The sequence below is a fragment of the Camarhynchus parvulus genome, chromosome 1, assembly GCF_901933205.1.
Source record: "Camarhynchus parvulus chromosome 1, STF_HiC, whole genome shotgun sequence".
Lineage (NCBI taxonomy): Eukaryota > Metazoa > Chordata > Aves > Passeriformes > Thraupidae > Camarhynchus > Camarhynchus parvulus.
In genome coordinates, this window is record NC_044571.1 from 83117374 (window position 1) to 83144341 (window position 26968).

Genomic DNA, 26968 nt, shown 5'->3' on the forward strand with positions numbered 1-26968 from the left:
CACAGAAAAACATCATCACATGCAAGAAACAACAAAATAAGTTTGTGCTATTTGTTTTATTAATCTTATAAAAATCCATCATGTGAACTACAGTCATTTTTAAAACTGGAAGACAAATTTTTAATCATTTGTTTTCAGGCCACAGGGTTTTCCTGCTTTTACGAGGCATGCTTTAACAGAGTAAGTAGTTGCTGTGGGCAATTTGAGAGGTTGTGTTTTTTTCCCTTGTTAGGCATGTAACATATTAGGCATATGCTTACACATGGCCTGGAGACTAACCTGCAGATCAGGGAAGTTACCACACAGATTTAGAGACCACTTAAACAATAAAAAGTCAAGTCATGCTTCATCTTCCTTCTCCATTTATGTCCTTTCCTTCAGCAAAATAAGCTAACAACAAAGCCAAAGGGAGAAATCAAATCAGGTCCATTTACTGAGACTTGAAGGCTAAGCACAGGCCACATTGCCATGGAATGATGCTGTCTTTCACAGGCCTGATGGATAATCATGAATGGTTTGGGTTGGGAGGGACCGTTAAAGATCATCTAGCCTAACCCCCAGGAAGTTCAGAGTATGACATTCCTCATGGGTTTAGGGGACAGATCTTCTGGTACAATCAATTATTTCTGATGACAGCCCTTTAATTATAGTTTGCAGATTTGATTGTCACACACAGACAGTCTTTGACAACAGAGAAAGGACATTGGGCTAGTCCCAACCCTCAAACTAAGATAGACCATTCTCATCTGTCAATCAACTTCTCTTTCATCTTGGTATGGCCAGATATGAAAAGCCTTACTTGAATGCATCAGGTATATTACAACTTGAATACTTAAAACTTTATTTTGAAAGTACTGTCAAAAATCAGTCCCTGCTACTAGAGGTGCCTCAAATCTACTACATACAGTTTAGGCTGCCAGAGGTTGAGGTCCCCATTGGCATTTTTAACTCCAAGATTCAACAGTTCATAGTAGTTACTGGGTCATTTAAAATTTCTCCCTCCCTCTGTGCTTCTCCAAGGGCCAAACTAAATACCCTTCCTAAGCAAGTGTTTTAAGTTGAAGCAGGAACACAGCAGTAGCTTCCCTTTGTCCTCCAGCAAACATATTACTCAGTTTATAAATGCAGCCAGCAGGAAGAATGGAAATGTAGAACACACAAATTTTTTACACAGGTGGCTGCTTCTCCCTTTCACCTTCTTTCACACGTGTTATTTGTCTTCTCAGAAGTGATGCCCCTTAAGGCAAGGGACTGGCTTTTCAGCTGTTTGTACAGCCTGCAGGGCAAGTGCTCGGGGGCAGTATGACAACATATGCCAAGGGAGGTTCTGTAGCGGAGGGTGCTGAGTCACGGGACAAGTATTCAGTGTCCTTACCCCAGACACTGCTCACCCCTCTCCCCTTGGTATTCAGCCACTGAAACTGTGGGGTGTGGCTGGAAACCTTAACAAGTCAGTTCAGAGCAGAGGAAGCTCAGCTGAGCTGTTGAAGGGGACAGGATCCCAGGCCTCTCAGCTGTTCCAGCCTGCTTACCTGCCTGCAGGACTCTCAGATCTGTGACCAGTTAACATAACCAGACAGAGACAGAGGCATGGATTTGTCACAGCTCTAGACTCAATAAATGTCATCTGGCCAATGCAGCAGCTCCCATTTTGTCTGGAAGTGAAAGCACCCTGCTCCCACCTCTGCTTGCCGCCTATGAGAGTTAGTGTACCTTAACTCCACCAGCTCAACAGCCCTTTGAGACTTTGGGAATTAATTAATTGTACTTGCTAACACAGTTATAAAAGTGCTCTCAATTTTCACAGCACTTCCTTTACAAATGACCTGCCTGCCTGACAGGGTTGTTATGGTGAGAACTGATAGATGCTGACAGCAGCTGACTTAAACAGACTTTTACTATCTCACTTCGAAGTAAGCTTGTCTTACTTGCCTTTTCAAGAGAGGTGCTTAGCCTGTCAGTCCCATTGTTTCTGAGGAACTAAGAGCAACATAAGTATTAAAGCTATTTCCAGGCATTCTCCAGCCACAAATAAAGAAATAGATTTCCATTATCAGAAAGACAATTAGTTCTAGGTCTTGACAACAAAAAAGTGTTTAAGCCTCCTTCGCTCACCAATACATCATAGACTTATAATGCCTGCAACTGTTTTTGCAACAAATGAGAATTTTTAAAATGCTCCTTGAGTTCTCAAGATTTGCTAGGAGGAGGTCTTAGCAGTCACATCAAACTGCTTGCACTATGTGGGGTTGTTTGACTGCTAGGAATTAAACACAGATTGTGGTTTACCTTGAAAGCAACTGTGGAGAGTCAGACTACAGCCATGGTTTTCCACAGCTATGTCAGTCTCCCAGCAAACCACAACAGGACTGGAAGCCAACAACTGATTCTACACCAGCTCCCCAGTTAACAAAGTGGCTGACCAAGTTGCCATTAATTTTTTCTCTTGGTGATCAAAGAACTAGTAGACAACCAGATTAAGAATCGGATTGCAGGCTCAGCTGCCAAGTTTGCAATTAGGAGAAAATGCAGCAAGACCTTTATGTATGATGCAAGTAGGTATTCTGGAGTCCCTCTGTGCTCTGTTAAAATGCCAGTTAGTCTATGCTGCAGTTTTTCAAGGGGAAACAGCCTAAAGTTATAATGAAGCTCATGCCCATTTCTCCTATAGGAACTTTAAACTCAAGAAAGTAAAGTTACATAGTTAAAAGGAAATTTAAAAGAGGATTTTGGACTGAGTAAGACTTTGTTCCCATTATTTAATATGATGTTTCCACTATGCTAAGGTGAAACGTTTTATGGCAAGATGGAAAATTTGTCATCTCCCCTAGGGCAGTAAGTACACGCAGATTGCACTGAACAGGAATACAAACCAACTGTCCATCACTCTGCAGGCAAACAGAAAATCTATACATGGATTAATTGGGTAGTTCCTCGCCACCTCTGGACCATATGATAATGATAGTTAGAAGTAGCTGGATACATGAAAAAGCAAGCCAATTCTGCTTGTAGTAATGCATGTTCTTCCATATGGTACCTATAAGGCAGGAAATCTGCTCTGATACAATCAGTCCCTGACAACCTTCTTATCACCAAATCCAGAATGGTTTATCCTGTGCTTTGTAGGCTACTGTAATAGGTCATTGCATAAGCAAAGAGGTAACAACTCATCCCTGTTTTTGAAAAAAGAGTATGTAGCAATACATACCCGTATCTAAAATTTTTCATCTACACTTCCTCAGTGTCTCAATTCCCTCCCCTGCACCTACCTTATTCACAGTCTACATTACAAGTCACCATGGAATTTGCAAGATGTGACTACTGACACCTTAATCCCTTATTTGATTGCCTTATACCCCAACTGACAGTTTAAACTGAGCTTTCAGACAGGACAATCTGTGTGGTGCCAGCATATTCTAGGACTCATCGTGATGAATGAAGGAGGATTTAGATCCAGGTCTGTGTTTACCTCATAGATAGATTCACTATTGTCCCACACACCCTAATCCAAACATTTGGAAAAAGTACCTTAGAGTCCAATATCAAAATAAAGCCTTTAAAAATCATTATATTACCACACCTTATCAACAAATTAACTTCTGAAACCTCCCTTCTGCAAATGGGATACCAAAATACCAAATAAGTGGAGAAGTTGAAAGAGAAATTTGATGAATTTTATCTCAATTCTATTTGCTGCAAACATAACAACAAATCACAAACCAACAAAAAGACAAAGGATTTAGATTCTGGGTCACATTCTGAACACAGACAAGACAAACTTTTTGTAGTGTCACTTATACAAGAAGAGAAGTAAAATGATATTAGACCAGGTATTTTAAGAGCCAGACTTGTTGATTAGGTTCTTTTTTTCTTCTTTGAGAGTAGGAAACAACTACAAAAAGTTTACAGGACAAAGCAGTAATTATTTAAACATTCCACCTTGTATGAGCATGCCTCTTTAGTCTGTAAATATCTATATAAGGTATAGGAAGAAAGTATGTTCTGACATTTGTTAGAGAACTACACCCAAAATATTTGTAGTGAGCAGTCCCAAATTGCAAGTAAGCTATCTTTTGCATGGTAGCTGCACATGATTTTACAAACCCCTAAAAAACAACAACAAAAAAAAAAAACCATCAGTTACTATTTAATTGATTTAAACAATGAGTAATATTATTTCAAACTGTTTGAGAGCTATACTAGAAAGAACAAAACAGACCTATGGGGTTATACAACCTTTTCCCATCCTTGCCATCACAATTCCTCATAAGCAACACCTCTAACTCTTGCCTTTAGTGTCTCTATAGACAGCAAGATTTCTGATAGAAGTATTTGGATACATGAAAAAGCAAGCCAATTCTGTTTGTAGTAATGCATGATCTTCCATTTTATGCTAATTCAGAAGTCTGTGTGTGTTAAGTCTACCAGCAATACCCTGATGAATAAATCTCAGGTATCACCTTGGTTTTGGGTCCTTGGAGAACTGACCAGGTTGTAGTCAGCTCAAGTCTTGATGACAGGACAAAGACTTGATATTTTCTCTCATGTCAGAGGGGAGACAGACACATCCAAGCCTGGAGCATCAGAATGAATGAGTGAGTTACATGCTTAGAGGTGTGAGAAATCAATTGTTTTTGGAGAGAAGGAAAAAAAACATAAAGCTCTGCTGCCCACTGAAATATGGTCTCCATCAGAATCTGGAACCAAAACTATGATTCCAATGTTTGTGCTAACAAGTGGCTGTGAAACACGCTGACCACATTAACCCTGCTGTGCATTTCTCTCCTAGCAGATGGCCACATATGGGGCATCAGACCGGTATGTTTTCCCCTCATTTCATTTAAAATATATTAATATTCTGCACTACAGATAGAGGCCTTAATGTAGAAATGTGCCTTTCTACTATGTCACCTGCACTTAGCACTCAGACTTACTCTCCTATTAGTAGTTGCTCTGTCAAGTCTGAAGTAAATTTCCTTTTACAAGCAATGAATTATATAGATCGTGTAATTAGATACTCCCTAGGCAGACACAAAGTAAGCACAAATGCTTTGTTGAAGCATTTCTTAGCATATAGAAGCTTCACTTTATTCCATTCAGGAAATCAGTATCAAGACTCTTGAGTCTTGCTACAGGAGGCAGGAGTCTTCAAGGTCTGCCAGCATTAGCAGCTTCTATTATCTTCCAATTGTTTTATTTCCAGACCAGCCTTACAGTGTTTAGTTTCTCTGCTTATTTTAAAGGATTTGCATTGTGGTTCCCCAATGGCCTCCCCTCCCTCTTCTGTTGCAACCCAAGTAAACCTGACAGAGGAAAACTAAACCAAACTGATCAACCCAACCTGCACAATGAAGGCACAGCTGTCCTGTGACAAATATACCTTTGGTATGAGAGCCTGCCTGGACAGCAGCACAGGACAATCTGAACAAGGGCTGGAAAGGTTGTTAGAAAATATGTAAGTGGCAGGTTCTGCTCACACAGTGTCCCCAGCTCTTCACAGGCTTTAAAAGTAGGCATATAAAGCATAAAACCAGCCCCACCAAATGACATACAAGCAAATATTAGCAGAAGAGCCTGTATCATGGCTTGCTTCATACTACTAGCAAGGAAAACCAACTTACTACTGTAATGTGCACTGGGGAAATGTGCCAATATTAACCTTGCCACGATATCTTCAATATATCCCACCTCACAAAAGACAGTCAACAATATAAGGAAAACTGCCTTGAAAAGTGACTGGAGACGATATCTGGTAGAACTAGCCAGAGCCAAAATAACATTTACAATAGGTTTTCAACTGCCACACAGTCCTAGCAGAATCAGACCCCTGAAGCTTTCTCTCTTTTTGTAATACCACACCAATTAATGTATCAAAGGGGTTTGGCACACAGCAGTCCCCACCCACCACACAAACAACTCCATATCAGAATTTCCCCTATCATTAACCTCCTTCAGTTTACATAAGGAGCAAACAATCCCAAGCACAGGCCACAAGAGCACTGCAAGGAGGTTCTGCTGGGAAGGGCTGATCACCACAGCAGGGAACCCTGTCTCAAAGGTGACCACAACAGCTTTCTGCCTTAGACATGCTGGTGCCAGGGGCCAGCTACTCAAACCACAGAAGAGTCAGCCAGCCACACTCCACAACTTCACAGACAAATATATTTCTGCTCACGTTACTGTCTCCAGAAAGGGCTCAGAGTTAAGCTAATTCTGAACTATGCATCTGTAAAAGGAGTTAGGGGTTACATTGAAGCTACTGCCAGGACATTCAGTTATGTACGTAGCCCACTCATTTTGTTCAATGCTGGAGTAGGGTATATCAGAGATTCCTGGACAGGAATGATGACAAAAAACCAAAATAATTAAGTTAGTAATATGCTGAGAAACAGCTTCTAGTATTGACAACCTGTCACCTGACTCTTGTTTTATGCCTTTGCCCCATCGACAGCAGCACTGCCATTGAGTGAACTGCTGCAGCTCCTAAGGCAAGGAAGCAAAGAGAGGCATCATCTTGCACCAGGAATAAAAAAGCATGCAATGTCTTTTGCTTTCCATGCATCACATTCTCTTGTCACCCGAGATTTCTTCATCACCCTTTAGCCCAAGAGAACATCAGTATCCTCTTTCCTTTGAGACAAACCTCAGCAGAGGTGAAGGAGGAAGCAGACATGCTGTTCCCAAAGCAGTCCTGTACCTAAAACTAATCATGCTGATCCTGACCAACACAAAAGGAGCCACAAGATGGGGAAACACCTATTACAACCTTCAACAAGCCAAGATTTAAAGCAGACTACCTTAAGGAGGCTGCATGGGCCAGCCTACTCAGAGTTTTATTAGATTAGCAATATTAGGAACTGTTAGCAGGGAAGAGGCTCTATCAGGTGGTTTGTAAAATTCCACTAGGAAGTGGCTCAAAGAGGATTTTGTCACGTAACCAATTTGACCATGCTCCAAGAACATGGCACAGATTATTAGAACACCCTTCAAACCTCAGAATTTCTTCTGGAGAGGAAAAAACATCACATTGAAAGACTTCTATTATATACACATATAAATAACACACTGTCTAATGTTTGTATGATGACAGTTGATCCCAGGTCTTGGAATCTTCCAGCTGTGCAAGGCTATAGAATCCAAACTAAGGTACTGCATCTCCTTGGCTGAAGATATAATTCAAGTAGTGTTTTAATATATTAAGATATGAAAAGCAAGCTCCACGTGCCACAATGAAGCAGAAAAATCCATTTCATACGTAAGCTTCCAGTTTCTCAAGTTATAATATTTAGAAAGTAGAAGAGACTTTTTATTGTAGCAGCAAACATGCTGCTGCAAAACATGATTACAGGCTGCTACAACCTGCAGTCTCTTACATTTTCCACCACACCCTCTTGAACTAGAAGTATAAATGGCAAAAGTAAAGCTACAGGGACAAAAATACTTTCTGACAGTCCTTTCAGACCACTGCTGAGAGTGGCTTTTTTGAATTTCTGTTCCAAGAAAGGTTCTTTTCCCTAGATGCTGTTTCCAAATTCTCATCTACAATTACTTACCCTGAATGCTTTCAGACCTGGCACTGATGTAACATTCCAAGACTAAATACAGTTGTTTTCTACCTTCAGTAAATAAAATGCCTATTCTGTCACAGAAAAGTCAGTTTACTGCTTTTTGAAGCAGAAGACAAAACTGTGTGGTGAAAATATTTACTTAGGCTGCATTAAGATGGGGGCAGGAACTTGGAACAGTGCCTGTAATGATTTTACCTTCACCAAAGCAAATGCTTTGAAAGGAAAAGTCTTTTTAACAAGGAGAAGCTAGTGGTCTACACATACTTGCTCTTGAAAGAAGCAAGTAGAATAACTCAACACAATGCTGATTGCATGCTGATCAAAGAACCTCAGGGCTGCACAAGCATACTCAGCAAAAGGAATGCTGCTCCTAGGGCAAGAGGCAGGCTGCCTTTCCTTTGCAGGATATAGAGTATGCCTACACCAAGGACATTTTTATAAAAACAAAAAATCTTTCTCAGTAGCAAAGAAGCATCAGAGATGCATCATGGTTGGAATAATTTCAAAACATTTAAACTGGAAATACATTACTTCGTGAGGAACATCACAACGAGAAGGAAGCTTAGAGAAGATTACCAAATCAGCGAGAGAAAATCTTGCCTTCACTAAGGCCTGTAAAAATTTGTTTCTGTTACAGCACTTGGAGTTGTCAGCATCTCAGGCTCCATTTTTCATTATTTGTCCACATATTATTTTGTGTACCTTGTAATGGATAATTTCCTTCACAAAAAAAACCCCAACGCCTACCAAAATCCTCACTCTTGAGCAAGCAAATATCAGCAACTATTTGGGGATATAGATATCTATGAAGCAACTATTTGCCTGCTATTTATACCTGTGTAGATAGACAGCTTTCTCAGAGCCATCTGGGAAACACTACTTTCCATGAATACATTTCTAGTCATGGCAGTTGCCCTAATAGTAGCTCCAGTAAAACCTCCCAGCACATAAAACACTCCAGAATAACAACACACTGCTCCATCTGTGGCACCACAAAGAAATTAAAGAGCAATTTTCTGCTATATCCGTGGATTGCAAGGACTTTTCATGGCAGTGGGGCATAGTGTTGGTACTTCTTCTGGACTGCAGCTCCAAATATTTTAGGTACTACTTCAGCATTCTGACATATTTGCTGGCTGCAACCATATTTTGGTTTGTTGGGGGTGCTTGCAGTCCTTTTGAGCCAAGTCCCTCACTTACTATGCATTAGTCCAGTCTGCAGTGGTTTTGACCCTTGCAAACTGAATCCTCTTCTGAGGAAACCAGGGCAGATGTGTATCCAGGCAGATGTGTACGGGGGGCTCTTGGCCCCTTAGGGAATTGCAAAGGTCCATAACAATTTCAGCCACTAATGAATCATTTGTGTGGTAGAGGTATTCCATCCAGGGACTATGGTAAATCTAGACCAGAGTAGAAAATATCTCCAAACCACATATACTGAGGAATATGGGGCCCTTAGCAACAACTGTTTTGAATCTACTCCTGAGTAACAGAGAATGGGAACTGTGTAGGTCTTCCCAAGACAAGCAGGGTGCTGGATCCCTTACCTGACTCTCTCTTCTTCAGCTCTTTTAAGCTCTGCATCCCGTTGCAGCACCTTCATTATCGCCTCTTGTTCCTCCTCTGTTAGGAAGCTTAGGTCAATCATCTTGTTTTGTCTGTAGGGCTGCTAAAGAGTCTGGGAAGATCTTGGATCCTGCTGAGGACAGTCTGGCAGACTGCTTTAAGGTTCTAGAAGTCTTTTTCAGCAGGCACTGACAAACCTGGACCAGGTTACAGTCAGTGGTTTAAAGAGTCACAAAGGTTGCTTTCTTGCCTGTTTCCCTAGATGAGAGACTTCTGGGAGAGTGTTGCATTCCTGCTTGCCATCACACTAACGTCTTCTCAGTTTGTCCTCTCAGCTCTGCTTCCTGGAGTAACAGTTCATTGACCCAGCATATCCAGTGTTTGAGAACAAACAAAACATTCCCTAAAAAAGAGACAAGGAAGAATAAGTTGCAATATCAGGGATCAGGGAAGTAGATTATGTATTCATTTTTAATTAAAAGAAACAAGTTTTTCAGTGTGATTAAATGACTTTATGAAGTTCAAATGGTCACTTCAAGTCAAACCTGTTTTACAGGCCTCTTGAACAAGGTGGCCATGAAAATATATTCCTCTCCAATATGACAACTCACACCCTAAAACATAGAAAGGAGTGTCATACAATTGGTACACTTTTATTATACAAGTATTTTAAATCACCCTTACAGTTACCAGAACAATTTGAAGCAAAGGGGAGATAACCACCCCCCCAAAATAAGCAAAGAGCACTTATCACAGTGATTTAAAGGAAGGGGGAAAAAAGGCCAAATCACTGTTCTACAGACCATATGGAATAAATGTGAAATAATTTATACATTTCCATATTGAGTATGTGTAATTACAAGTCATATGGTAACATGAACCTCACTGCTTTATACAAGCCAAACTGCATTTACAAGTAGTAATTTGAAATACTGTTTTGTCTCTGTTTCTTAGGCCATGGTTTCAGAGGACTATCCACTTAGAGATAATTCCAACTGTCAGAGACAAAAACCTCTTCTTCAAAAAAACCCTTAAAAGAATAGAGAGAATGGCACGGAGGAGTTAGTTGTGTCTGTGGTTAGGTTATCTTATTGCCTTAGGATTCCAGAGACATGGATGTCAAAGTCTGGGAAAAAAGAAATAAATAGCTCAAATTTAATGCTCAGAAGCATGCCTATTGCCAAAGCTGGTAAGAGACAGAGGAGAAGCAGATGTTTTCACTGGACATATTTCTGTACCAGGCAGCTCCATCACAGCCCTTCAGGGTTGTGGGTGTCCTGCTTTGGCCCATCACTGACATGGTGATGTGGCTGACAAGATGCTGAGCTCATATTGATCTACCAAGCACTACAATCCAGCAATGAGTCACTGTGTTCGCTCCCCTGGCCACAAGAGTGCAACCAGGCCAGTTAAACAAGATATTGACACTGGCAGGATTCAAAGGGAAACTTCATTCTGAAAATAACAGCATTTCTTTTAGATTTGGTAGGGAGCTGTAGCCACATTACTGATTATACCCCCAAAAACTCCAATGCCCAACCACATTCTGCATGTTTTGTTTGGCTGCCATCTTTTTCTCTATGATGCTCATTGTGATTTTGTTGCATGAGGTTGATACAACAGCATCTCAAACAACCTGCCACCTGTAACTTCATTTGTATTTAGAAAATCATGGGTTTATAACTAGGCAAAAGTGAAAAGTGCTTCCTTTAGGACTACCAACAAATAGAACAATCCTAAATTTGTTGAGTATCTACAACAGTACTCCTTCAGCTTGGAAACAGGTATGGATATTTGTTTTAGCTGTCATGTGGAAACTTTCTACATCATCTGACACAGCAAGCAGCAGCCACAGTGCTAATCCAAAGCCCTGGATGCTGGTTGTATGGCAAGTGCCCAGCCAACAGGCACAGAAGCTCATGTTGCAACTACACAACCTGGACAGCTGTGAACTGGAATAATCAAAGATTTTGCTTTGTTTCTTGCCCAAGATCAGTCCAGTCTGCAAGAAACCTTCTGCAGGGAATAATATCTTACCACATCTTTGGTCTTTTTTTTTAAAGCCTAAGGGAAGATGTGTTATATTGTCTTATTATATTAATTTTTAAACTAAAGGAAATAGTTGGATAGCATTTACAAAACCACCTGCAGACTTCACTGATGTCTCTCAGCACTCAAATCAATAAAATAAGTGGAAATAAAGCTTTGGTCCTCCCCAGCTGAACAACAGTTTGCAAGAGCACATCCACACAAGCTGTGAGAGCTCACAGCAAGCAGCACTGCTACTGAACTTCCCAGATACCATCATACTGTAGAGCAGTGTCTCCAGCTAGGGGTGCACCCCCACTTTGGTTTCAATCAGAGGCGAGATAGCAAGATACCACCCACCCTGGCAAGCTCTTCACCCATGATTCCACAGCTCTTCATAAACAAGAAAACCTCTTTCTGTGTGTGTAAGTGTGTGGCCAATCTCATGAGATTGTCTGATACAAGTAACTGCAGGCTGGCTTTCTGTAAAAGATTATCAGCACTGATTCCAAATACAGATGGTAAAAACTGCTAGCTTACAGTATAGAACCTGTTGTAAAACTTACAGTTATTTTAAAAATAAGAAGTGAAAAAAGCCCAAAAAACCAATGTCTTCCCCCTGTTAAATTCACACTCTAACACCACCCCAGCCTCAATTATTTTGATTTCTTTTGACATTTTCTTCCTCTTAAAAACCCCTATACATGTCAGGAAGAACTCAGAGGTTTGAACAGTTTGTTTGGTGCCACTGCAAGCTCAATGACAAGCATTTTTTTGTCAGGAAAGTTTTCCGACTTAAGTTTCAAGTAAGACTGAAAGATCCTTCAATCAGTCAAACTGATTGACTCAGACTTGGAAATTGATACCACACTGACTGACTTCCAAAGTAGGGGTCTCATGTGCTATATACTAACATTTGTGAGTCATGGCATATTTGGCATGATTTTTTTTTAACTTTCAATTTAGGTAAAACCACACAAAAAAAATCCTCTCTTTAATGAAAGACTCCCAGTAATAAACAGGAATCTGAAATTATGTTTTATCCAACTCATGCATGAAAGCTTCTACATAAAGGAAATAAAAGAAACAGAAAGGCAACTCAAAATATAGTTTTGCCCAGACACACTCTTAAGCTGCTCTTGGTTTTCAACTGGTTTAGGCCAGGCACTCATCCAAGAATTTTATCTTGTAAAATTTCTCAGAACCTCTCAGACAGCTGTACACCTCATTTACTTTAAGTCAGAATTCACATTTTTCTAAAACAGGAACCACAAAAGAAAGACAACTTTGTCTACAAACTCATTAACCCTAAAGAGGGCTCTGCTTACCCCCAGACACTGCTTTCCCCTAAACACAAAAGGGGAACATTAATTTGAATACTGTATTACGAACACTATGGGATACTACATTAAGTTTTACTACAACAATAGTTTGGGTTCCCAAGTTTTTACTCAGTGTATACCTATGGGATGTAAATGAGGGAGGCAAGGAAAAGGATGTAGTACTTTGCCATGGCTGACACTGAGTTTACCAACATTCAGAAGACAAACAGCAAAACCCCAGAGTCAGCTGTTCCATTCAAACCAACAAGATCTCCTTTTGCATGCAGAAACCTCATAATGTCCTAAATTTACATTGCAAAACTACTTTTCAAGTGCTCCTTGTAGAGTAGACCTAAGCTGCTAAAGCTTTGATCCAGAGAATTTGTCTTGCAGCCAATGCCTTCTAACAAGAGGAAGAAGGTGACAGCCAATCCTACTTCTGGCTGCTTCACCCAGCTCTCTGTGCCAACTCCTTCAGCTGAACAACTACCCTGCAGGCCTGCTGATCAGCAACTGCTATCTGCACATCTTCATCCCAGAAAGCATCCACTTACATGTCACCTACTGACTCTTAAAAATAAGAGGGTTTGGATTTATGCGCTTGAAAGCTACAATTTTTTCTAACTATATTTCTCCACTGCTAGAACATACCAGCACTAGCAACTAGGATGAGTTGGAAGTCCACACATAAGACAACAGGAAGCTGAGGAAGACAGACAAATGCAATTGTGCACTACAACAATTTGCACGCACAGAGGAACTCATTCTCAAAAGTAACCAAGTCTGGCCTACACCCATGCTCAGGAAATAACTGACCTTTATTTTGAAGCAGGGAAGCCAAGAAGAATACTAAGAGCAATAAAAGCCTTGGAGAGCTGGCCCCTGTGGCCCTGGGAAGTGACATTAGGCAGTAACGGTACCTCTGACTGCAAGCCCCACAAGCTACAGCTTTGCAGCAACAACAAACAAATGAATAAATTTCATTCTCCAGTGATATTTAAGCAGTGCAGTCACAGGTAACTCAGCACCAGCCTAGCTAGGCTTAGAGATAATTTTTCTGTAAATACACGAGGCAAATCCCATGAAGGCAGAACAGCTAATTAAGCTAAACGCCACTGTTGGCACAAGCACAAATGGTCATGAACATATTTGCTCAGAAAAATCAGAGGATTATGGATTTTATTTTGAGCAGTGGAGGAAGAAAAGCTATTAACTTTGAAGAGGGACTTAAGTCACAATTCACAGGAGTTTTAAAAGCTGTTGCCTGCAATGATCAGGACAAGAATTTAAGCACAAGAAGGTCTTTGTCATTTTTATTCCTGAAGGGGCAGAAAGGAAAAGATTACCCAGTAAGATATGCTTATCTGCAGCCAATCCAGCTGCTCTTACAAGAGGTGCTATCAGAATATTTTCAAAATCATAATAGCAGAGTATACACAGCATATCATATGTCCAACAGCCCCAGAGATTAATTTAGAAAAGAGTGTTTGCTTCCATCTATGCTTAGTCAGTGGGAGGTAGGGAGGCTCTTATCTAGCTAGATGTGAAGAGTGTTGGTAGAACAAGGACTTCTGCAGAAGTGAGGGATATCTATTTTAAGAGCAGTTTCAGTGTTGCCTTATTCATACAGCAATGCTTCATTTTATTGCAATAATAAGCCTATTTGTTCTCGAAAGAACAGGACCAGATAACTGCTCCGAACAGCCACAAAGGGATAAATACTGAAAGTTACACACAAGCTTTGTTCACACTTTACCCTTTCTCAACAGTATCAAAATAATCCTTGCTGGTTTTAACCTGTAAAATAGTTGCAAGTCTCAAAATACTTTCACTGACAGCCTTATATAATGACATTCAACCAGCTGAAAGAGGAAGAAGTTCAGCTGGCACAAGCACTTCAGAAAAATTCGCATTTTCTCCTGGAATGTCTGATTTGTTGGTCCGCATGACTCTGCCTGTGGTTTAATTTTATTCTTATTTGGTAAGACATTAAGATCTTCACCACTTTGAAGACTATTAAGGCAATTTACTCTGAAGAAGAGCTAATAACACAGAGGATAAAAGTCAACAACTTAATATTGGAACAGAAAAGAATAATTTGCTTTGGTTTTGGCCTAATCCCTCTAATCACATATGGCAGCTTGCCATTTCTTCCACAGGGCTTGGATATTGGCAGCACTGCCTAAGAATGTAAATCTCTATACCTGTTATGGTGTAAAACCATTAGGCCAGAGGTATTAAGGGGATGTGGTCTCTGAAGAAAGAGCCTCATAAATTAAAGAGAAGCCTTAGGAAAGCACACCTAAACATTGCTTCTCCCTGTGACCACTGTCAGACTAACTGTAGATGCCATGCCATTCATTTCATATTGCAATAAGTATAAATCTACTAAAATATGTAATTTGAAGAATCTTCAAAATTACAGAAATTCCACCAAGTTATTGATACTAACATCAGCATATTTTCAAATCTAGTTATATTTCCTTGCACATTGCACCATTTGTACTTGGCTGTGGTTTAATCCCAGTAGGCACACTGCTTGAATTAGTAACAGTTCATCTGAAAGAACTTAATTCTTCTAGCTAATTCTATTCATCAAGAATTACAGAACAAAGAATATCTTCTCAGCATAATGTACTTGAAATATTGAAATGAAACTTGAAATATAATAATGAAAGTGACTCAGTCCTGTAGATCTCTGAAGGCAGAGCACTGTCACTTGTGTAACAATTACTCTCATCTCCATTTAGACAGAAGTGTGAGGCTCACAGAACTCAAGCTCCCATTGCCACTTTCTCACTCTTCATGTCAACATTGGCATTAAACTCAGATAGGGTCCAGTCTGAGGGACTGTTTTGATATCTGATTTGAAAATAGATTTAAGCAAAATACTAAAACCTTTAGAAGATCAGAAGCAAATCAATTACTTGGTGGGAAGCATTTCCTGACCCTACATATCTGATACATTTCTGTATGTAATGGCTAGCTATTTCTGAATGTTTTCCCAACATAAATACAAGACAGATTCAAATTCTAGCAAGGAAGTTACACAAGAAAAACCAAAACATTGCCCCGCCTCTCCCTTCCAAAAAAGATCCCAGCAACAAGCAACCCTGAAAGCCATAATGCAACTAAGTGATTAATTTCTTAAGAAGGTTTTGTTAAGAAGCCATGATCTTCCTTTCATTTTACAGGAAAGAAGTGCTTACCCTCTTCTTCTGGAGACTTGCCATCTTAAACATACAGATACAGCATGGAAGATAACAATGAGAATGGGACAACAGGACCTCAATCCCTTCTCACAAACTTTTATTGCAGAATGGAAAACACACCTGATATTTCTCCCACTTGTACTGTCCCACAGAGGACATTCATCTATAAGCAGGAGCTGCCAAACCCCTTTGCTTTTCTTCCATTGCCCTATTCTTCCAAAAAAATATATATACTCTAGTATGGCATGTAGCATTACACAGATTAGGCTAATGAACACTGCACTGATGCAAGCCAAATAAAAACATCTATTATGTACTAAGAATTCCTTAAAAAAAAAAGTTATCAAAAAAGCTAAAGTAGAGGCCTTGACAAGTTTAGATACTGAAGACTTTAGGGGAACTATCTGACTTCTACCCTCCTTCCTTGCTCTCCAGCAAGCATTGACTACATTTTAGCTAGAATTCTGTTTTATTGTAGGGATTGCACTATTAGAGAATGGAAGTGTGCAAAACAGTGTGACTAATTAACAAGTATTTCCTATCAGAGCCTACTGGGAAGTGACACACTTCCTACACTTTGTTAAGATATTCTTTCTTATGTGAAAACAAACTGAGCTGCAGTTTACAGTCACTGGGGTAGTTCTGACTCTTTCCTAGAGAAGACAATCCAAAAAAAGGGCTTATTATGGGGCTAGCAGCACTGATGAGAAGAACTCTATGTTACAAAGAGCAGACAAGGATTTGCATTCAAATACTTAGAGTAATGCTGAACTGAGCTGACAGTAAGACAGTGTCTAGAGCAGTTCCAGTCCTAAACACCAACTGGAAGACTGGAGCATACAGTCTCTGAAGAAATCTTTTCAAAGTTTTATTTCAAATTCTATGGACATGACTTCTCAGATTATTTTTATCTCATTATGGAAATCCTTTAGTCAGTATCTGTTGCATCCCTGTGACTTCAAGAGTCATGCTGTTACTCCTCATCTGAGCTGAGGTGATGAGCTAGTTGAGCAAGGACAGCTACCATCAATGGCAGACTGATTTTGCTCCACTACTTTCGTAAAACCTGTGGATTAACAGGTTGCTCCTTCCATGTACCACTTGGATCTTCTCTAAAGCACTGTCAACAGCCAGCTGCTCAGGTCACTGTAAGTAGCACATTGCCTCTGCAGGAGGGTGCACAACACAGCTTTGTGGTACATATTAAGCAAAAATTGCCCAGTCCAGACAGCAATATTTTACATCATCTTTGCTTTCCCTGAGAGAGGCCACTGATCTCAACTTCCTCAGAGCACCTTTGCCCGCGGCCCAGCAGAAATTTAGGATTACACAGAACATTGCAAAAGGCACTCCATCATTCTCAGACAATTAATTGCATAAGTAAGTACCTGTGGGAATCAAAAGAATCTATAACTCACCTAAACCACTTAATTTGTCACTGCAATCTCCAGCTTTTCAGCTACCAGCCTTGTTCTTGTAACTACAGCTCTATTTAATTGATTACTACTGTGGACAAAGAGCCAGCAAACAGAACAAGCCCTTTGTCTGTCCTTTCTCACAGGCTGACTGACTAACCACTCACCTTAGACACTCACTCGTGCAAGTTTTGAAGGTTAAAATTACCTATCTAATAAATTACGTAACCTGAAGGATACTAAGAAAGTTTGTGTCAATTAATCAGGTCATTGCTACTGTCACTAAAGCATACACCTACTTGAAAACAGGGCCTCACACAATTGCCTGCACAAATCAGGCGCTAGAGGAAAGAAAATATCCTTTAGGAGTCCTGCAGTCACAGAAGCAATAAGTAAGCCAAAGAACGAGTTGCAAGAAAATGCACTACATCAAAGGTCCCAGGAAAGCTAAGAAACAAAATGGTTAAAAAAGGTAGCATTCAAGATGGTTAAAAAAGCTAGCATTCAGAATGGTTAAAAAAGGTAGCATGCAGTCTGCACATAGACCAGTCAGAATCAGGTCCCTTCTCAGTCACCAAAATTAACTTAAACTTTGCAATGAAGTTTTTATTTCAGGGTTTTTTTTTTGTTTGTTTACCTGTTTTGTTGTTGTCTTTTTTTAAATAGGTACATTTTAAAAAGCTCACGATAGCTGCCTATTTAGAGGAAAATAACTTGTCCTCCCAAGCATAATGTTTTAACAGATAGCCCCATAACATGAAAATTTTGTATACTATTGGGGTCATTCTGGCTAAGTTGAAACCAGCCAGCAGCAATGTTAGTCCTCCTTAATACTGATATTGAATTGCAAGAATAACAGGAAGCCTATCAGCCATGAAAACTTCACTCACGAGATTGTTTGCACTGCTGGGCTGGGCTGTGTCATGCAAAATTGTCTTCTCCCTGACTGGTACCAGTTTCCCTGAATGCTTATAGTCAGATGCAAGCAGAGAACTCTGACACTGAAAAACGAGGTGTGCTATGGTGAAAGGAAGATAAAAGGCCATGGCAAGAGCTAAACCAAACTGCTACTCATGAGAAACATGAAGTAGGGAACAGTTTCTGGAGCAGCCTTCAGTTGCACTGGATGAGGTGAGGTGTCAATTTGTACTGCGTGAAAAAGATTTGCCCTACAAATGCTGCTGAATAGCACAGGAATAGAAAAGAAGGAGCAAAAGACTGTGACAGGAATTGTTTCTCATACACAGGCAACTAAATCAGGAGTTCAGAGTCTGTGAGGCTGGGCTTTGGAGTATCAGGCCTGTCCCTGAACAGGTATTTAGTCTCGCAGGAGTGGCTCATTCTTTATGAACATAGCTCTGCGAGGTGTTAGCTCACTTGCCCAATAGCTGCAGCTACATACCCAGGAAGCAGCCAAATCCAGAGCCCCCATGACCACTTAACCCAAGAGGATTCAAATGCACATCCCCTTGTTCACCAAAATACACGATAATCTCTGAAGGTTGCTTGGTTCTCTCTTGACACCTCCTAGACCTGAACTACCAAGGATTAAACCCACAAAATCATTATTAAAGTCATATCACAACCTTGCAGGCAGAAACAGGAAGCCAGGTACACTCTCTTAGTCAGGCCACTATAAAAAAATCCAGATCTCTCCTAACTTCCCTTCTCATCCAGACAGACCTGCATTCCTGGCTATAGAGCAGTCCAGTTCTAATAGAGCAGAGGGAACAGGAGAGTAACCTGAGGGTATTCATTTTTAATCCAAGTCTCTCAACCTCCAGAGAAGTAATCACTATGAAGCAAGGTAAAATTAATGACATTTACACTAACATAAGCCATCCTAGGATTAAAAAACAAGTTATGTGGGCAGGACCAGAATAGAAGGTTAAGGGCTTGCTACTTCTGCTTGTTTGACAGATTTCTGCCTAGGACTTAGATACATACCTTTTGCTTACAGTGCTTCAAGTGCAATTACAGAGGGTTTTTGGACCTCACCCTTAATTTTTCATAACGGACACTATTTTTAAATGCTATTTTAAAATCACATTAGCCATTTAAATTCATTAGAAAAGAAAAGCACGGTGGCAGATCTTAACATCTACAAGCTAATGGCATAGAAATCATTTCTAACCCAGGCATTCTCAAATACACTGATCTAGTTCTGGAGCTCTAGCTACACGGCTGAGATCACATAGTCTGACTGTAGTCCATCCAGCCTGTACACAGCAAAATCTCTGTCAGTTTATCAGTCAGCCAGAATCAGACACTGGGCAGGAAATTTCATGCAGAATTTACCAATAATTTTTGATGCTTTTGTAGAACAAAAACATTTTGCAGTAAATCTAAGATATTGTTCTGCTAATTACTCCACAGATAAGCATCCCCTTTCTTCTCGCCTTTCTTTTTATTTATACTCAGACACATTTAGAGAGAGAGATGAAATACAAAATTTCCTTGACTGGGACAGAGAAATAGAAAAAAATTACTTTTAGGAGATTTATACTGCAGAGAAAAAGGAACAGACCAAGATGTAAGGGAAAAAATGGGATCGTAGCATGGTTTGCGTTGGAAGAGACCTTAAAGACCACATAGATCCAACCCCCCTGCCATGGACAGGGACACCTTCCACTAGTCCAGGTTACTCAGAGCCACATCCAGCCTAGCCTAGAACACTTCCAGGGATGGGGATCCCCAGCCTCTCTGGGCAACAAATTGTTAAGTTGCTCATTAATTTGATGTATAGGCACAGGACATTGAGTTGGTTTCAGGTCAAAAATAGTCTGGCATTATAATCCAGAAAAGGAGCTATAAAATAAAGAAGGGGAAGAAGTAATATTTTCCTCCTCCTCACATGTACATTACATCTCTTCCCTTTGCCCTCTTGATGCAATAAGCAGAGTCAAATTACATATAGCAAGGAAACCTTATAACATGAAGTAAGAATCTAGCACAGCCAGTTGCTGTACCCTAATGAATTGGAATGACTCCCTGCCACAAGAATGAATCATAAAGAAGTCTGCTGAAATCAGCTGCCACTCTCAAGTTATGCCCAAATAAGTTAAAAAATTGGAGACTGCTGATACACAAATGCAACATCACTGGTTGTACACATTTTGGCTTAAGTATTTTGGAATTGGAAGATCAAACTATGGATCCTCCTTAAATTGACTTCTGATCAACCTAAATAAGCTGCCTTTAAATGAAACAGGTGATGGACTTCAAGCACCACAAAGGTACCTACTACTTTTAGCAGTCATCCATTAGTCAGCAATCCCAGGTGAAAAGCACTTTCTGTGCAGAGGGAAGAATTCTTTACTATGGTTCAAAACAAGTCACTCTTGAATAAAGAGTGAATTCCAAAGGCTAAAGCATCACTTTTAATTAAAGAAAAAGAAAATTAAACAATTTTTCCTACTGAGAGACTACAAATGATCTTTATATTTCCTTGTAAATAATGTTTTCTTATTAGATTTTTGATTTAAGTCTGTTTCATCCCTTTCTGTCATGAGCCCAGGAAACAATACAGAATAGAAAAGAAGTAATTGCTTCAACTTCATCCAACAGCTTTCCTGGTTAAGCCTTTTTTCCAGATGAAACTATCAAAGATTTTCTCCATGTACTAAACTGAAGCAGTATTTTCATTTGGAATCTGGCAAGCATCTCCTGTAGAATAAGAGGGGTTTACACCAGAGAATACCTGCACATGGTCTCCAGAGCACTCCTGAAGTGCTATCCAGTGTTCTAAAGCACTGGCTCTTAATAGAAATGACAAATTCACTTTTCTGTAATCCATTTTTGGGGGCAAGGGTATCTTCTTTATTCTGGCCTTTGTCAGAATTGGAAAACAAGAACATGAAGACCTATTTCACTGAATTTTAAAAGTTTGACAGTGAAACTGATAATACACTATTTTGGGATGCAAGAAATGCTGGAAATGCTGAAATTTGTTTAACAAGAGACAGGCACAATGACAGCTTCAAGAAATTCAAAAACATGCCTTACAATCAAAGCAGAGAAGGGCTGCACATGTAAGGTAGAAGCAGACTAAGATGCTTATTATTTCCTTGCCTTAGACCTAGACATAAACACACTAAGGTATGTAATTGGTAGCAGTGTATAAGCATTTTGTAAGACAGCAACAGTTTTAGTAGTATTTTATAACTTAGTATACATGAATAACACACAACTGGAAATGAACAGAGACTTGCAGTATACTTGCCTGAACAGGGCACAGGAAAGCATAGGCAAATAGTAAAATCTGCAAGATAAGAACAGAGAATGTACAGTTGTCAGGAAAGATGTCAGATGAAACTAAAATAAGATTGCAGAACAAAGAAGAGATGTGTCTGATGGAACCAGAATAATCCTGCAAAACAAACAAGATGCTGAGCAATGTTACGGTATGCTTATTTCCTCAAATAATATGGACTACATCATCTGAGATCACCCCCTTTTCTTCCAGGGAAGAAGCAAGGTGAACAATACATTAACAATTAGAAAAGAAGGATGATATTTTATGAAAATCACAAGAAACCTCACTTTGATTTCAGCTTCTCTTGCCGAGGAGCTCTCAAGCACTTTACTGTGACTCCTGCAAAAGAAACAAACCATCAAGAAGAGTAGTCATCAGTGCTAAATACAGGGCACCAGCTCCAGGGCATTGTATACTCCAGATTTACTGCCACTAATATATGTGATTGTTAAGAACCGTTTTGGAAAGAGATAATAATGACTAATGGTAATTAAGAATTAATGACCAGAAAACTGCATTGTTGCTGTATACAAATTTAATAAAGTGCTTTGATTCATCAGTCTTTTAAATATCCATCACTGAGAGCTTCAATCTGTGAGGAAACACACAAATGCTTTGGTGCAACACTTTCATCAGTTTTTTCAGCTAATAAGATCAAGTTTCTTCTCACAACATCCTGTTAAGCATATGTTGTGAATGAGTGTGGGGGGACGCATCACCATAACATATTCTAAGTCCTTTCCCCCTACACTTTCTCAAAAAGTTCAAAAATACTTGTTACTGTCAAAATATCTGTGCCCAGATTTAAGTGACCTTCACCCTAGCAATCTTCTAAGCAGAGTCTTCTGCTCACACAGAAGATTTTCCCACTCACTCAGGAAAGACACAACTGGCTGCATTAGATTTCAGGGTCAGGTCCAATCTTGCAAGTTATTCCAGAGACGGCGTGGATGATGCGACTTATACACTGTTTTGCGATTAAAAGTGTTTACTATTTACAAAAAGGTCATTAACATCTCTCAGCTGAGCTCTAAGCACCTTATTTCAATGAAGAGTGTTCTCCCATCCCAGCAGACTCAAAAGCTCTGTACAGCGAAGTTCTGACAGATACCCAGCTCTCACCCCGGACGGAGGCAGCAACAGCGGGGATGTCCCGGCGCTCGGCTCCCCGGGTACGGGGCTCTCGAGAGCGGTTCTGAGGAAAGGCGCTGACAAGCGCCGCTTCTCTACGGCCTCAACAACCAGGGCCGGGCCGGCGAGACACCTGTGAGCGCTGCGCCGTGCTCAGGTGAGCGGGCCCTGCCAGCCCAGCCCACCCGGCCGAGCCCTGCGGAGCAGCCCGGCTGGCGAAGGCGGGCAGCCCGGGCGCCTCAGCGGCCAGCGGTCTCGCTCTCACGCTGTCCCAGCACTGCAAGCGCGGCTGGCTTCTACAACTCCTGTTAACTCCGAGTCACTCCATTAACAAGACCCACCCGCTCCCCAACCTCAGAGCCCTTTCTAGGTCAGCCTTACCTCTCCTTCCGTCCCTTCCGCGGCTCTCCCTTCCTTCCCTCCGGCCAGAGACACCGCCGGCTCCCCGGTCCCGGCGGGCAGCCGCTGTCCCGCGCCTCCGCCCCGCTTGTCTGAGGGCAGGCAGGCGGCGGAGCGGGGCGAGGCCGAGCCCGTCCCGCCGCCCTGGGCCAACGCCGGCGCCCGCCCCTCCGAGCAGGGCGGCTCTCCCCGCCCGGGCCCGCCCTCCCGCTCGTGTCACCTGTGGCACCCCGGGTGTGCCCGGCGGGGCCCTGACAGCGGCGGCGGTGACAGTGCCCGCGAGCCGGGCCAGCTTCGGGTCGGCTGTCAGCGGGCACTGCTCTGAGGCAGCAGCTCCACAGTGGATACTGGCTGCTTCACACGAAGCCCACGCAGGGAGTGTCGGCTTGACTTGACGAGCTGCCTTGAGGGACAATGATCAGTATTTAACTTTACCTAGCGATGGGCCGCCCGAGAAGTGTGAACATACGCCCCTGTTTGAGTAGATACGGACCGCGATAAGAGAGGTTGCAGTCATCTATTTGCTCAGGAAGCCGCTTTAAGTGGTTTTCTGTTTAATTAGTGGCACAAAATACACATGCCGCCATTTCATGAGGTGTTTCAGCAGGACCTTCACCTCAGCAGCCAGGCACCACGGCGATTTCTGAAGCCGGAGTGCCTCTGCGAGCAGGGTGAAAGCGCCGACCGCGGCATGGGGAGAGCTGGTGTGCCGGTATTTTCCCCTTACGCACGTTGTTCTCACAGTGCTTGACCTAACTGGTTCAATTCTAGTTTGGGGCAGCTGAAGGATTTCGGTCTCTGGCGTGTCCGGGAGTGGGACCGCTGTGCCCTGAGGGCAGCCCGGCTGTCACCTACCCACGTCTGCCGCCCGGAGCGCTGGCTCGGCTCTCGCAAGCAGCAGCTCTGGTTTAAATTACACCCCCACTGTGTTCCCAGCCTGAGTCCATTCACTCCCCAAATCCTCCACCATCAGCCCAGGCTTCCTGCTAACAATAAATTCTTATGTTTCACTTCTTTCTCAAACTTAGATATGGTAAATAATTTTTAGAGCAAATTTAGTGTTCATAGCATTAGTGTGAAGTCTTGGTCAATTACATGTCTTTTCAATTTCATGCATTTGATACCCTGCTCTTCCTTTTTGATGACAAAATAAGGGACTAAAGCATGCTTTTCATGCACTATGCAGTAAAATTCTAACTTAATAAGCCTTTAATAAGGCTTACATTCAGCTCACAAGGATCAGAGTGAATTGGAGACCTTGTGAAAGACTAAAAGTCGCTTGCTCCCCTCAATAACTTTCATTCAATCGCATCTCATCTACATATCCTGTTAATTCACCCCAATGCAGTATACTAAGCTGCATCTATTCAAACCCACATTAAAGCGCTGTTCAGTGCGGATCGAGAAACATCACTTAATTAGAAGTGATGCAAAGCCCTTTTGACACTCTTCGTAGATGGAGCATCCTTTTCCCGTGAGTAAAATACCTCTTTCCCCCCTCTCGCAGCAGTCCCGAAGAAAAAGGAAGGTATGAGTCAAACAGCGGTTCAGGACCAGGCAGGCTGTATCAGCTGGCAGCTCTGAGTACGCTTGACCCCTGCTGGATGGACTTGGAACTGATGGTCTGGTGTACCCACTGCCCAAAACAATTCCCCCTCTAATCAAGGACTTTGGACCCAAGCTTAAGAAAAAGCAGCTCCTTGGTGCAAAAATCGCAGAGGTCTCCAGCACTCTGAGAAGTGTCTGCTGAGAAACTGTGTATGTGGTGTGTGCTGTGTCTGTTAAAATACATAGGTGAGCTCACCTGCTCAAATTTAATTTAGTGATGTGTTCTTAAAATGGATTCAGATGAAAACTGTGAGATTATGTGTGTAAGGACTCAGCTCAGACCAGTTTCCAGTTGATACCTTCATAAAGAGGAAACTGAAAATATCAGAATGACATGGACAGAACATGGAATACCTGAAGGACCCTCAGACTCATTCCTCAGTAACTGCAGATGGAAAAAGTTTGCACCCAGTATCCAGCCTGTCCCCACAGCTACTCTGCAGCTGTTCAGCAGATATGAAGAATCCACTCATTTTATGTAAGCGCAGAACAGCTGTTTTTTCAAGTGAATTGCGCCTGAACACTCTCAAGGTGGCAGCAAGGGAACAAAAATTAGTCACAAAAGGGTATACTCTACACACTCTCCTCTTTGTGTTCCCCAGACACAGTCACAGAGTTGTTAAGTTCTCAGCACAATCAAAAAATATAAGCATGGTTTTGATTGCAGAGCAACAAAGAGTGTTATGGCATCTTCAGGATAAAGACCCAAACCAAAGAAGTCTGCAGGTATCTTTGTATAGTAGTATTGCTCTCAGATTCAGAAAGTGGATCACCTTTCTTCCTTCACCTCCTCATTCAGCATATCTAACTCTCTAGTGATTTCCCAAAGTAAAAAGGAAGTCATGCCATCTTTTCCCAATAATGAAAAATGTAGTGAGTGCCTTGGTGTGGTTACAAAATGACAGGTATTAGTTGAAGAGACAGTAGCTTCCACTGAAGCAAATCGAGCTGATAATGCTTTCCTTCCTCCAGCTTCCTCCTGTCACTCAACTGCCTTTAACACTGAGCTGCTCTCTGATGAACTAATCCAAATCACAGCTAACTCTGATGTTGTTCATTTAATGGCTGTAGTGACATTTCCCAGGTGCCTTTGACCACATCATCCCTTGTTTTTCATCCTTCAGTGGGTTCCTGGGCATCAAGGTAATGTTTTTTCTTCTTTTAAAATCTTCCACACTCTTAGGGTATGCCTTTAAGAGTTCTCTACATGCATAAAGGAAGGCAGAGCAATAATGGTGAGTGCAGTAGCTTGAGAAATACCCTGCCTGGCTGCCCCCAAGTTCACCACAGGAGCTCTCAGCCCATCAAAGGTCCCTCTCTTCACACATGAAGGAGTGTAGAGTCTTTAAAAAGTAAGTCTTCAAAATATTTTAGAATTATTTAGAATTTATTTTAAAATATTACAAGAAAATGTATACCAGAAGTGCAAACTGTAAAAGAAAAGAGTGTGGATAATTTATTTTACTCTATACGGTGCTCTCTGTGGCTTGATAATAATGATAATGAAAGGAATGGCTTCAAAGATCAAATGTGCATGACTAGGGCCTGATCAATTTCCTTCTCTTTTGCTCTCAAATAAAACAAATTTAATTCTGCTGTGAGTGACCAGGGCATCTTTAAATTTACTGTCTTATGCAGCATGGCTACAGATCTCTGCCTGTAGGACTAAAAGCATTTTGTCCTTATTTTACTGAACATGTCTTAATTACAGAGACTGCTCTGTTATGTCAAACAGGACTTTTCAAAGGAAAACACAAATTCCCACAGGGATGGCCAAGAATTATGAACAAAGTAAGTAAATGTGAATGTTCATCATGGAGACAAAGCAGCTATGGAGAGACCTCACTGCAGCCTTCCACTGCATAGAGGGGTGTCGCAGACAACTTTTATGAAAACTATTTTCTTTAGGATTTTTCCTCCTGAGAAGCTGAGAGGCCTCAGGAACAAATTGTAAACAATGGTTATCTGCTGCTCTGGAATGCAACAGGTGGATCTGTGACTGGCCCATCTTAGATGTTTGTAATTAATGGCCAATCACAGCCCAGCTGGCTCGGACACAGAGTCTGAGACAGCTGCCTTTGTTATCATTCTTTCAGATTCTATTCTTAGCTTAGCTAGCCTTCTGATGAAACCTTTTCTTCTATTCTTTTAGTATAGTTTTAACGTAATATATATCATAAAATAATAAATCAAGTCTTCTGAAACATGGAGTCAAATCCTCGTCTCTTCCCTCATCCTGGGACCCCTTGTGAACACCGTCACAGATGGGCTTATCAAAAAGAGGGAGAGTGACTTTTTTTATACAGGCAGATAGTTATAGGACAAGGGTGAATGGTTTTAAACTAAGAGAGGAGAGCCCAGAGATGCAGTGAATGCTCCAGCCCTAGAAGTTTTCAAGGCCAGGATGGATGGGGCCCTGAGCAAACTGAACTAGTGATGATGTCTCTGCCCATGGCAGGGGGTG

At 41.3% G+C, this 26968-nt stretch overlaps 1 protein-coding gene across 5 annotated transcripts in view; it reads right to left on the reverse strand.

The window, feature by feature from the left end:
* The window catches only part of SYTL2 (synaptotagmin like 2), a 52875-nt gene extending 29882 nt beyond the window's left edge, over window positions 1-22993 (reverse strand). For all 5 annotated transcript variants that reach the window (XM_030958833.1, XM_030958817.1, XM_030958825.1 and 2 more), the window contains exons 1-3: window positions 22879-22993; window positions 21654-21705; window positions 9116-9537 (exon numbers count right to left, since the gene is read on the reverse strand). In XM_030958833.1, coding sequence (XP_030814693.1) covers window positions 9116-9216 — 101 coding nt within the window. In that variant the 5' untranslated portion in view covers window positions 9217-9537; window positions 21654-21705; window positions 22879-22993. The remainder of the gene's footprint in view (window positions 1-9115; window positions 9538-21653; window positions 21706-22878) is intronic.
* Window positions 22994-26968: the final 3975 nt, after the last annotated feature.